Here is a 13,091-nt window from a genome sequence, read left to right as displayed (position 1 = left end):
AGTCAACGCTTTCACAGATAAATCCCTGAGTGGATGGATGAGTGTGTAGAAAATTGGTTGGTTGGATGCGGGGGCGGATGGGCTGGTGGATGGTCGAGAGAGTAAATGGATGGATGAGTGATGGGGTGGGTGGCCGGATGAATGGGTGGATGGATGAGTGTGTGGGTGTTGAGTGAATGGGTGGGTGGATGGATGGGTGGGTGGGTGGATGTCTGGATTATGAACGCGCGGTTGGATGGGTGGGGTGGCTGGATGGGTGGATGAGTGCATGGGTACGTCAATGGATGGTTGGGTTTATGGGCGGATGGTTGAGTGAATGGATGCGTGTGGGAGTAGGTGGGGTGGGCGGATGGGTGGAGTGGGCAGATGGATGGAATGGGTGGATGGGTAGTGGATACCTTTTCCATGTTTCTGGAGACAGGAACCTCCTTACAAGGTGCCTCCCCCATTCCCTCCTGTAAGCTCCAATTCTTCTCCCAGAGAAGGGAAGTGTAAATCAGCCCCTTCCAGAGCTCTTGACTGCCCAGCAGCAGACATTGGTGGGATTTCTCTGCATCAGCCCCATAACCTCAGCCCAGCCACGCCCTAGCTTTGCCCCAGCCTTCTGTCTTTAGGGCAGAAAAGTTTAGAGTCACCCACTACGGGTGACCTTGGGGAGAGAATACCTGCCTCTTGGGTATTTCCTGCGTTTTAACCAGCGGACAATAAATAATGGAGAGCCTAGCTTCTTTCCTTAGTACCTTCCTGTAAAGGTTACAGGCATCTCATTGCAGATCCATGAAGACCGCTCCCTACACTCATCCCAGAAAATTAAAGGATGAGTTAAATAGTAGGAATTTATTGAGTACTTGCCGAGTTTACTGTACTCTGTGCTTGTACAGTGTTCTGCGCGCAATAAGCATCTGATCAAATACTATTACTTCTGTTAATGTTTTAAGCTCTTGGAAAGTACCCCAGGAGCACAAGACATGTTCCTCGTCCACAAGGAACTTACCCTCTAACCGGTAGGGTAGACATAGAAATAAAGAGAGCAAATTGGAATAAATGAAAGTGAAGGTTCAGTGAATATGCTTACATACGGACGTGCTGAGGGTTGGCATAAACCCATCTACTTATTGTCGTACTCTCCTAAGCGCCTAGCACGCTGGGGAAGCAGCTTGGCTCAGTGGAAAGAGCCTGGACTTCGGAGTCGGAGGTCATGGGTTCGACTCCCGGCTCAGCCACTTGTCAGCTGTGTGACTGTGGGCAAGTCACTTAACTTCTCTGTGCCTCAGTTACCTCATCTGTAAAATGGGGATTAACTTGAGCCTCACGTGGGACGACCTGATTACCCTGTGTCTCCCCCAGCGCTTAGAACGGTGCTCTGCACATAGTAAGTGCTTAACAAATACCAACATTAGTACGGTACTCTGCATCCAGTGAGCGCTCAGTAAATATAATTGAATAAATGAATGAAAGGTAAATGTCATTATTGGCTTTCACTTGCTCAGTGGGCCAATCAAACTGGCCACTTGGGTTTCCTGAGCCTCTCTGGGAGCAACTACGGGGGACTCACTATCTTGGGGCAGGGCGAAGTGAAAAACGCACCCTGCGGGATTCGACTGGAGTCAATATCTCCTTCTTCCTCGGATTTGCAGGTCTCCACAAACGTCATAGAGAAAAACGCCAATCCAGAGTGGAATCAAGTTGTCAATCTTCAAATCAAGGTGGCGTAAGCTCGTTGGGGGCAGGGAATGGGTCTGTTGGTCGTTGTGCTCTCCCAAGCGCTTAGTACAGTGCTCTGAATACAGTAAGCGCTCAATCGACGCAGTCGATTGATTTCTTTCTGGAGACCACGGGAACCGTCGATGGACGGGCTCCTCTTGGTTCAGGCCGAGGGCAGACGGTGTCATTTTATCATTGACAGTTCCCCTCGGTGTGTGAGAAGATCAAGCTCACGGTATTCGACTGGTGAGTAAGACCGCCGAGATCAAGGGTCCAGGAGGCTCAGGTAGTGGGAAAAGGGCTGGTGAGGGGCGGGCGACTGCCAGCAACCTGACATCTGTGGGGCTTCGCTGCCGGGGCTGAAGCTGGACCTGGCCCCAGAGCCGGAAAGGGGGTTCAGAGAAGCCTGAGGGGGGCCCAGGATCTGCCATTCTGGAGTCTTAGTGTTGCAGGCTGCCTTGCCCCCACCCTCACCGCTGAGGGCAGGGCCTCTGGGTAGGCTAGCAGCACCCCAAATGACCGGGATGAGGTGAGGGGACAGCAGACATGGGAAGGGCAAGACCAGGATATTGGGGGGCACAGCAGAGTGGCTACAAGACCACCTCGGGCTGGAGCTGTGGCTCTCTTTGTTTAATGGGATTTGTTCAGCGCTTTCTATGTGCCAAACGCTGTACTAAGCGCTGAGATAGATACAAGCTAATCAAACTAGACCCCGTCCCTGTCCCCCAAGAGACTCCCAGGCTTTGCTTCCAAGTATCAGATCCTGCTTCCGCCCGGGCTCAGGGCAGGTGGGTGGCTCGGCCTGGCATGCCGAGTTCTTTCTTTCCGGCCAGAGCGAGCGGCTCCCAGCAGGGCTCACCACTCCTCCCTTCCTGGGGCAACTCTGTGCCCAGGAAGGCTCAGAAGGCAGTCGGCCGGGAATGGGCAGAGGTGTGGAGCCCTTGTTCTCACAGCGGGCTCCACCCCATTTCCGATGGGGATCCGGCTTCCGACTGGGCCGGCTGGGTGTGGAGGTAAGATCTCGTCTGAGGCTGGGTGCATCCCGGGACCCTCACAGGCTCCACGCCCTCCCTGCCCCAGAAACAGACCCCCTTTCCAAGACACTGCCCCAAGGAGCCGTGTCCCTCTGTGCCCCGAGCAGAGTCACGGGGCTCCAGTGTGAGGGGTGAGGCCCGGCGTGAAGGAGGCCAAGGCGAAAGGGGTAGCCAGGCATGGAGGGACAGAGATCGTGTCTTTGGAGGCACGGACTCAGGAGAGCGAGCCCCCAGTTGCCAATCCCATGGGCTGGGGGATGGGATGTGACCTGTACCCTTCCCCTTACAGGGACCGCCTGACCAGGAATGATGTGGTGGGAACCACGTTCTTGCACCTTTCTAAAATTGCTGCATCCGGGGGGATGGTGGAAGGTAACAAATGCCACATGCTACTTGGTAGGGAGGGGGGCTTAGGGGGTCAGATGGGTCTCCAGGTCTGGATTCGGATCCTCTGTGCCACCAGAAAGACCGGGCACAGGCCCGCCTACACTTCTGGGCCTGGGGCAGGGGTTGGGGCTGGGATTGGGCTGGGGTTGGGAGTGGGATAGGGGTCGCAACTACGGTTGGCCTGGGGCTGGGGCTGGGGTCTCCTCCCAGGCAAGACTGGAAAGGTGAGTTCAGCTTTCTCTTGCATGCAGCCAGGTTCGTGAGGTGCAGGTCAAGCAGGCGGCAGATGGGCGAGGAGTCCATCAGTGGTATTTATTGAGCACCAACGAGGTGCAGAGCACTGTACTAAACACTAAGCCTCCCTGGGCCACACAACAGACTGGCCCACACAGCAGACTGGCTCCCACAGGGATGTGAGGGGGCCAGGGATAGGGGAGGCGGTGATGGGGACAACTGCCGGGAAGCTGGCAGGGGCCCTGCCGAGGGGGGATCGGGAGGAACCCCAGAAACACAGTGGAGCTGTGGAACCCCAGAACTGCCCATGGCCTGATCCCAACGAGGAACAGCTACCCAAAGGGGATCCCAGGGCTGTCACTATTACCCTAATACACTGGATCCAATGGGGTGGGACTATTTATCTAATACACCGAATCCCAAGGGGTGTCATCATTAGCCCAATACACTGGACGGAAGCAGCTATCGCTATTATCCTATTTCCACGGCTGCCTCATCCGTAAGAGGGTAAATTACTTTTGGGCAGGGAACGTGTCCAATGTGTTGGGATGGGAAGCAGCACGGCGTAGTGGCTAGAGCCCGGGCCTGGGAGTCACAGGTCCTGGGTTCTAATCCCCTCTCCGCCACCTGTCTGCTGGGTGACCTTGGGCAAGTCGCTTCACTTCCCTATACCTCAGTTACCTCATCTGCAAAATGGGGATTGAGCCCCACGTGGGACGGGGACTGCGTCCCACCCGATCTGCTGGTATCCACTCCGTCGCTTAGTGCAGTCCCTGGCCCATAGTAAGCGCTAAACAAATACCACTATTAATTGATTATTCTGTACTTTCCAAGTACCTAATAGAGTGCTCTGCACCAAATGGGCTCTCAATAAAAGCTGCTCCTGTTTCAACCACTACTAATGCTAGTTTTTGGTTTTTTTTATACTAGATCCTCTTTTCTATGTTTTTTTTTGTTTGCTAATGCATGTATTTTTGTCCTCTAACAATGTAGATTCTTCATCTCCAGGAAATGAGTCTTCATCCTATGAAGGTGTATATTGTGTGATTTGGCTATCCGCTGCCCAGACTGAGTTTAATTCTCTATTATGCGGCACCGGTCCCGAGGGTGGGAAGAAAGAGATGCAATCCTCCCCAGCTAACTAGGGAGGAAGGTCAAGCACGCTTTTTTTAAAAAATACAGACAATGGAAAAATTTGATAATATTAGTTAAAGAAAATGAAATGGATTTCTGCATTGCTCTGAATCCAAGATAACACATAATTTTTTAATGATATTTATTAAGTGCTTACTATGTGCCAGGCACTGTACAAAGTGCTGGGTTAGATACAAGCTCATCAGGTTGGACACAGTGCATGTCCCCTGCGGGGCTCACAGTTTTAATCCCTATTTAACAGAGGTAACAAGCACAGAGAAGTTAAGTGACTTGCTTAAAGTCACGCAGCAGACATGTGACAGAGCCAGGATTAGAACCCAGGTCCTTCCGACTCCCAGGCCTGTGCTCTAATCACTAGACCTTGATACTTCTCAATTTGCAGAGAATTCTCGACCCCTTAAGATCAGATGGATCAATAATTCATTCTTTTTCCCTGCCTTCACCCAGAATTCTATTTATCCCCACTGTTCTTTCTCTGCCAGTTACCGGCCCCCCCTTCACCTTTTTCCCTTTTTATTTAACCCTCCCCTTTAACAAATGTTTCTAGCAGTCAAGGTAGGCAGCTTAGCTGGAGGAAACATCAGGACAGGCAAGAGAGGAGAAAGAAAGGAGGAAGGCAGGGATGATGATGAGTGTATCTGTTCAGCACTTACTATGTGCCAAGCACCGTTTTAAGCACTGAAGCAAACGGGGAATCTTCTTGCTATTTCTCTTGCCCTGAAAGACCCTGGTACTGGGCTTCCCACCTTTTCCAGTGAAGAGCAGAGGAGACGCAGTGTTGCCTAATGGATGGAGCATGGGCCCGGGAGTCAGAGGTCCTGGGTTCTAAGTCAGAGGACACTTAACTTCTCTGGGCCTCAGTTACTTCCTCTGTAAAATGGGGATTAAAAGACCATGAGCCCCATGTGGGACATTGCCTGTGCCCAACCTGATTATCTTGTATCTACCCCAGTGTTTAGTACCTGACTCACAGGAAAAAAAAAGAGGAGAGAGGAGGGGGGGGAAGTGAGCTTGTGCAGATGACACCACTCAGCCCCACGCATGGCCACTAACACCGTGATTGACGAAGAGGCCGATGACAGTATTAAATGTGAGGGGACAACGTCTTGGTTTCCGAGCAATGCGGCTCTTCGAAAGAGCTGCATTTCCCATGGGGATCCGTCCACAAGGGCTTGGGCAGTGGAATGGCTCGGGTTGGCTTAAGCATGGCAGTGCTTTGGGGCTGAGCCTCAGGGTGGTCCCCGGTTCCGCTCCCCGGTTCTGTTCTGGGTCCCGGCATCAGTTTGGGTTCCAGTGCCCAGAAGCCAGTCAAGCTGAGCACCACCGGCAGAGACTGACGGGGCAGTTCTACGGTTGTCAGGGCCAGTTTGGACTCTGGCTGAGTTCAGGGGGGAAATGAAAGAAAGAACAAGAAACTGCGAAGAGCCACGCATCCAGGACGTCCCCACTGCAGTCCCCGCTTCTGCCCAGGCTGTTTCCATCCTGGGTGCCCATGGAGAAACAGCTCCAGGATGGGCCAGGGTCCCAAAGCCCATATGGTCTCCTGGATTGCATCTTTGGGAACCCAAGTGGGAGCTTCAGAGGAGTCAGGGTATCCAGGAGAATGAGCAATTCAGTGAACAGGAGAGGAGATGGAGGGGCAAGAGAGAGGAAAGGAAGTGAGGGAGGAAAGAGAGAAGAGGGGAGGGGAAAGGAGAGAAGAAGAGCCGAGCTGTGGACAGGACAGGACAGGAGGGTCCAGCTGATGGCCAGAGGCACCAAAACACCCTGAGAAGAGATGAGAGGAAAGCTGTGAGCAGTAGGCAGGAGGAGGAACCAGGTGGTGACCAGCCTGGGCAGCATTTTGGCTCCCAAGAGTGCTGAAATGGGGTGGAAACCGGCATCCCAGAGACAGGGTAAAGTCTCTGTCCCTGGAGATTGTGGAAGAAAGACAATAGTCGCTTACCTTGCTGGAGGCAGGGGACTGGATCAGATGATCTCTCAGACCCCCCCACCCCCCCAAGCCTTAGGTTACTGGGATGAGGGAGAGAGAGAGGTAGAGAGAAAGAAAGAGAGAAAGAAGGGAGAGAGAGAAGGAGAGAGGGAGTATACAAATCAGAATTGATTAATGCCAAGGATTAACTTCTTGGTTCATTGCGATGCTCTCCGTGCAGCAGTGAATTCTGAGGCTTCCATGACAAGATGCCAGCTGGGTTTTGGCGGGAAGTTCATCATCCTTTCGGACTCCTGAATTCCAGCTCAGACCCTGGTTCGGTCTACAGCTGGAGCAAAGCGGGGCTTGTCCTTCAGCGGGTATCGTGCCCTCCGCGCCACCCCTCGCTCTCACACGGCCTCCAGCTGCCTGCTAGAAACTAACTGCCCCGTGTGTCGTCACGCTTATGCTGCCTGCGATGGGGATGGGGGGGCCTGGCGGTGACAGGCTGTTTGCTGCTTCTCAGGAACGGGAGAGACCGAGGTTGGCTTCGTGCCCACGTTCGGGCCCTGTTACCTGAATCTTTACGGGAGTCCACGGGAGTATACCGGCTTCCCCGACCCATATGACGAACTCAACTCCGGGAAGGTGAGTCCAGCAGAGGCTGGCCCTCCTGGGCGTCACTGAGAAGTGACCAGGTTGGGCTTTGGCCGGGTGTCCCCGGGACTCCCAGCGGGGTGGCTATCGGTTAGGTTTTCCACAGCGTCCATCTTCCAGAGGACGTATGAGGAGGAGAGAATTTCTCTGGACCAGTGAAGGGGACCGGGGAGTCACCCAGAGAAATGCTCCAGGTTCAGGTGGCCTTGGACAGACTTGTGCAAAATGGTGCCTTTAAGGTCTGTTTGCTGCGTGCATGGCACGTGACTCCCCTCTTCCCACCCTCCCAGTATCTATCTGGAGCCCACAAGGGCTGTCAGTAAAAGCCCCCGGGGGGGGTCCAGGTTCACTTCCATCAGTACCCAAGGCTCTGGACAATGAGGATGGCCATTTGCCTGGTTTTATATGGGACAGTCCCATCTTCTGCTCTCCCAAGCCGTCAGCTGTTTCCACATTTCGAAAAGCACCGTGTGAAAGCAGATCCAATGAAAGGGTGTCCAGCCCCCTCGAACCCTCTCAGGAATTACTTGGCTGCCAGGACCGGGTCTGTCACTGTGTGCCCCAAGGAAATCGGGAGGGAGGCCAATGGTCAACGTTCAGTGTTGGGGCCGGGGGAGGTCCAGAAAGGGGGAGGGGGTGGACAAGGGGCCGGGCATGTTGGAGAGACCCGATCTGGGGTCTTTTCAGCTCTGCCCGGAAGTTCTCAGGTCTTGCTGAGGTCCTGGTGGGTAGCAAGAGCAGGTCAGGCAGCTGGGGAAAACAACATTGGATCACCCTCCCCTCACCCCAACCCCGCCCCATCCTCGAATCAGACGCCTCAGCTCTCCCCTCCCCGTCACCACCCATCCCCACCCCACTGGTCTCGGCCAGAACTGGCCCCAGCTTCCTCCCTGACTCTGCCTGACCGCACTGCTGACCTCCATCCTCCCGCCTGTGGCAGGAGCGCTCCCTCCCCATCTCCCCTATAGCCCTCCCGAGTCCCTGATTCCTGCCTTGGGTCCCTGCCGTCCCCTGGAGTTGGAGGCCAGGGCCCCGGGGCTGGACCCAGCCTACAGGAAGCAGGGTAATGGCAGCTCTGATCCCGCAGGGTGAAGGCGTGGCCTACAGAGGCAGGATCCTGGTGGAGCTGAGCACACTCCTGGAGAAGACCCCTCCGAACAAGAGGATCGAGGCCATTCCCAGCGATGACTTGCTGGTGGTTGAGGTAAGAGGCCTAGCTTCTCCTTCCTCTCAGGACACAAGGGGAACTACCAAGACCCCTCCTGACCTCTCCTGACTGGGCCATCTGCTCAGGCCTGGAAACTCTTTGGGAATTGACATTGGTCGTAGCTGGATCTTGCCACTCTGACAGGCTCACCTCACTCTGCTCTGCTCAGCCAATCCTGTCCTTCAGTCTAGGGAGGGGCTCCCTTTGGGGCTTCAGTTCAGAAAAGGGGCTTTCCTCAGCCCCTCTGCCCTCCTTTTTCTGCTCCGCAGATTTTATACCAGATTTTATATATATTTTAGCTGGGGGTGAATGAGCGAGGTGTTCCAGTTGGCCCCCTGCTTCTGACGTAGCCTCCAGGCCTGGCTTTGGGCCTCCTCCTCTCTTCCAATTTTCTCCTTGACCCCTTCCAATCTGGCTTCTGTCGCCTTCCTCCACAGATATCGCCCTCTCAAAGATCGACCTACTTTATGCCAAATCCAACGGCCTCTACCCCATCCTAACCCTCCTCGACCTCTCAGCTGCCTTCGACACTGTCGACCACCCGCTTCTTCTGGAAACATTATCCGACCTTGGCTTCGCTGACTCTGTCCTCTCCTGGTTCTCCTCTTATCTCTCTGGCTGTTCATTCTCAGCCTCCTTCGTGGACTCCTCCTCTGCCTTCCACCCATTAACTGTGAGTGTCCCTCAAGGTTCTGTCTGGGTCCCCCCTTCTATTCTCCATCTACAGCCACTCCCTTGGAGAACTCATTCGCTCCTATAGCTTCACCTACCACCTCTATGAGGATAATACCCAAATCTACATCTCCAGCCCTTATCTCTCTCCCTCCTTCCAGTCTCACATCTCCTCCTGCCTTCAAGACGTCTCTACTTGTATGTCACCTCAGACTTAGCATGTCCAAAACAGAGCTCCTATCTTCCCACTCAAACCTTGTCCTCCCCCTAACTTTCCCATCACTGTAGACTACACCACCATCTTTCCTGTCTCACAGGTCCATAACCTTGGCGCTATCCTTGACTCTTCTCTGTCATTCAACCCACATATTCGATCCATCACCAAATCCTGTCGGTCCCACCTTCACGACGTAGCTAAAATCCTCCCCATCCAAACTGCTCCTACTTTAATACAATAACTCATCCTATCCCTCTTTGATTATTGCATCAGCCTCCTTGCTGACCTCCCAGCTTCCTGTCTCTCCCCACTCCAGTCCATTCTTCACTCTGTTGCCCGGCTCATTTTTCTACAAAACTGTTCAGGACGTATCACCCTGCTCCTAAAAAAACTCCAGTGGTTGCCCATCCACCTCCACATCAAACAAAAACTCCTCACCACTTACTTTAAAGCACTCCACCACCTTGCCCTCTCCTACCTCACCTCACTTCTCTCCTTCTATAACCCACCCAACGCTCTTCACTCCTCTAGAGCTAACCTTCTCACTGTGCCTCAATCTCGCCTGTCTCGCCATCGACCTCTAGCCCACATCCTGCCTCTGGCCTGGATGTGGATGTGGATGTGGATGTGGCCTTTATTGCTATTGTTCTTGTCTGTCCGTCTCCCCCGATTAGACTGTAAGCCCATCAAAGGGCAGGAACTGTCTCTATCTGTTACCGATTTGTACTTCCAAGCACTTAGTACAGTGCTCTGCACATAGTAAGCGCTCAATAAATACTAATGAATGAATGAATGAGTGAATGAATGAATGGAACGCCCTCCCTCCTCAAATTCGATAGACAATTACTGTCCCCCCGCCAGCAAAGCCTTATTGAAGGCACATCTCCTCCAAGAGGCCTCCATGGACGAAGTTCCTCTTTTCCTCATCTCCCACTCCCTTCTTCATCACCCTGACTTGCTCCTTTTGCTCTTCCTCCCTCCCCTTCCCACTGCACTTCTGTACATATCTCTAACTTCATTTATTTGTACTGATTTCTATCTCCCCACCTCTAGACGACCCCTGGGTCACGTCCTCCCGCGGTCCTGGAACGCCCTCCCTCCTCACCTCCGCCAAACCGATTCACTTTCCCTCTTCAAAACCTTACTTAAAAATCACCTCCTCCAAGAGGCGTTCCCAGACTGAGCTCCTCTTCCCCCTCTACTCCCTCTGCCATCCCCCCTTTACCTCTCCGCAGCTAAAGCCTCATTTTCCCCTTTTCCCTCTGCTCCTCCACCTCTCCCTTCCCATCCCCACAGCACTGTACCCGTCCGCTCAACTGTATATATTTTCGTTACCCTATTTATTTTGTTAATGAATTGTACATCGCCTTGATTCTATTTAGTTGCCATTGTTTTTACGAGATGTTCTTCCCCTTGACGCTGTTTAGTGCCATTGTTCTCGTCTGTCCGTCTCCCCCGATTAGACTGTAAGCCCGTCAAACGGCAGGGACTGTCTCTATCTGTTGCCGACTTGTTCATCCCAAGCGCTTAGTACAGTGCTCTGCACATAGTAAGTGCTCAATAAATACTATTGAATGAATGAATGAATGAATAGACTGTATGTTCGTTCTGGGCAGGGAATATATCTGTTTATTGTTGTATTGTACCCTCCCAAACGCTTAGTATAGTCCTCTGCACCCAATAAGTGTTCAATAAGCATGATTGAAGAAATGAATGAACTCGGGCCTAAGTACTGAGGAGGACCCCCTCAGTCAGGCATTGCTGACTGTCAGGCATGTCGTTGCTGCCATAGCCAAATTGCCTGTCAAATGCTGCAAGTGGGGTGCCCGGCTCTTCTGGAAACCAGCCGTTCCTGGGCCCGAAGGGCCAGCTCTGGCTCGGCTGGATGGCTGGCCACCTCCAAGGCCCGGACTGTGCCAGCAGCGGCTGTCACCGGGCTTCGCTAACTCTCATCCCGGCCTCTGACGGAGCTTGAGATTCAGACCTTCCCCTTGGCTCAGGAGGTGATGGACGTATGCTACATGAGTCTGTATGTATGTGTGCATGTGAGATATGTGAATGCGTGTGGGTGTGTCCATCCCCTGTCATGGAGGCCCCAACCCATTCCACTTCAGCAGCCCAGAATACGGTCACCTTATTTTTAAGCCTGGGGCCATTTTTTGCAAAGCCGAAACAGCCACAACCCCTGCTCCTGGGCCCCAGGGGTCACTACCCACTGCCTCCCACCCCTTAACCCCAGTCACATCTCCTCCGGGGTCTGGCCTCATCCCCTCATCAGCTACCGGCTTCCACACTGGGACACTGTCCTCCAAGAGCAGCCTAAGGGGCGGGGGTGGTAGGGTGGGGAAGAGGGGAGAATCAAGGTCATCACTAGGTTCCAGCCAGGACAGCGGGCCTGCCGGACACCCAGCTTCGGGAAACTGGCAGTGGCGGAAGCCCGGGCACTCTCGTCCTGAGTTCCAACCTATCTGCCCACAGAAGTACCAGAGCCGCCGGAAGTTCAGCCTGGCGGCCGTGTTCCACTCGGCGACCATGCTGCAGGACATCGGGGAGGCCGTGCAGTTTGAGGTCAGCATCGGAAATTATGGCAACAAATTTGACGCCACCTGTAAACCCCTGGCCTCCACCACCCAGTACAGCCGAGCCGTGTTCGACGGTGAGTTGGCCCTACTCTTCCCACGGCCTTCCTTCCATCCTGCCCTCCACTTAGACCAGAGACCCGAGGCCCCTTCCCATAACCCCAACGTGGGCAGTAGTGATAATAATAATAATTGTTCGGCTCTTACTCCCTGCCAAGCACTGACCGCGCCAAGCACTGGGGAAATACAAAATAATAAGGTTGGAGTCAGTCTCCGCCCCCCAGGTCTAAGGGGGAGGGTCAACAGGAAAGAAAGACTGAGAGAAATTTTCCAGCCTTTCAGGAAGCTAAAAGATTGGTCCCCCACCCTTCCCCGAGGTGTGCCCGGCTAAGGAGGGGCCTGGGGCTAGTGGGGGATGAAAGTGGGAGGGAAAAATGATGACGAGTCTTTCCTTTCCTGGACCTGATGATAGCAGAGGAGGAAGGAGGGGGCAGAAGAAAGGATAGAAAACTGGCAGTGATTTAACCCAGGGCTTCCGGAGCGGCCTCCATGCTTTCGGCGATGTAGGGTACACCGGACACAGGGAGCGATCGGTATCTCTAAACTATCGGGATCTGTGTCACAGCATCTTTATCCAGGAAACAGAATTCTTTTTACCAGAACAAAGTTCTGAAATGCTGCTGGGAAACTCCTGGCCAGTGAACCGCCTGAGGGCCACCTCTTCCAGCCACGCTCAGGAAGGAACAGGGTGAAACAGGGCTAGGGCTCGCGGCCGAGCAGGGCCGGAGGGTGGCTACAAGGTAGGGTCAGCCCTGAGGTGGGTCAGGGCCAGAGTTGGGTCAGGCCAGAGGTGAGCCAGGACAGAAATGAGCCAGGGTGGAGGTGGGCTAAGCTAGGAGCGGGTGAGGCCAGGGGTAGGTCAAGGCCGGGAGCAGGTCCGGCTGGGAGAGGACCAGGCCGGCTTTGGGAAAAGAACAGGTGCTGGAGGTTGGAACTATTGCAGGACCAAGGAACAAGACCAACTCGGGCCAGACTCTTCCAGATTAGCTGCCTGCCCCCCCAGTCCTGAGACACCCCCCCCCAGGTCCCAGGTCCCCCGGCCCAGGGGTCCCCTAGTCTTGTGCCCAGGGAGCTCACTGAGCCCGGAAATCAGCAGGAACCTGGGACACTCCAGTTCGGGACTGGAAGAAGGGAACATTTGCCTCCAGCCCCAGAGCTGAGGGAAGGAGGAGGCGAAGGGGTGATACGGAGGCAACCCCTCTCCCCGCACCACCCTCCCACCAACTGGGAAACCAGGGGAACATCAGGCTCGGTAGCTGTTGAGTCAAATTCC

The 13,091-nt window shown here is 54.1% G+C and overlaps 1 protein-coding gene across 2 annotated transcripts in view; it reads left to right on the top strand.

Annotated features, from left to right (window-relative positions):
- The window catches only part of MYOF (myoferlin), a 119,102-nt gene that overhangs the window by 54,297 nt on the left and 51,714 nt on the right, over window positions 1-13,091 (top strand). The window contains exons 14-20 of one of the 2 annotated variants that reach the window (XM_029059919.2): window positions 1,638-1,706; window positions 1,907-1,950; window positions 3,028-3,110; window positions 4,353-4,391; window positions 6,953-7,074; window positions 8,171-8,287; window positions 11,658-11,835. In XM_029059919.2, the coding sequence (XP_028915752.1) occupies window positions 1,638-1,706; window positions 1,907-1,950; window positions 3,028-3,110; window positions 4,353-4,391; window positions 6,953-7,074; window positions 8,171-8,287; window positions 11,658-11,835 (652 nt within the window). The remainder of the gene's footprint in view (window positions 1-1,637; window positions 1,707-1,906; window positions 1,951-3,027; window positions 3,111-4,352; window positions 4,392-6,952; window positions 7,075-8,170; window positions 8,288-11,657; window positions 11,836-13,091) is intronic. The other variant, XM_029059922.2, reaches the window with a different exon arrangement.

Source organism: Ornithorhynchus anatinus, chromosome 3, assembly GCF_004115215.2.
Source record: "Ornithorhynchus anatinus isolate Pmale09 chromosome 3, mOrnAna1.pri.v4, whole genome shotgun sequence".
Classification (NCBI taxonomy): Eukaryota; Metazoa; Chordata; class Mammalia; order Monotremata; family Ornithorhynchidae; genus Ornithorhynchus; species Ornithorhynchus anatinus.
The sequence above is the reverse complement of the archived record's forward strand: the minus strand, read 5'-3'. Positions and strand labels throughout refer to the sequence as shown.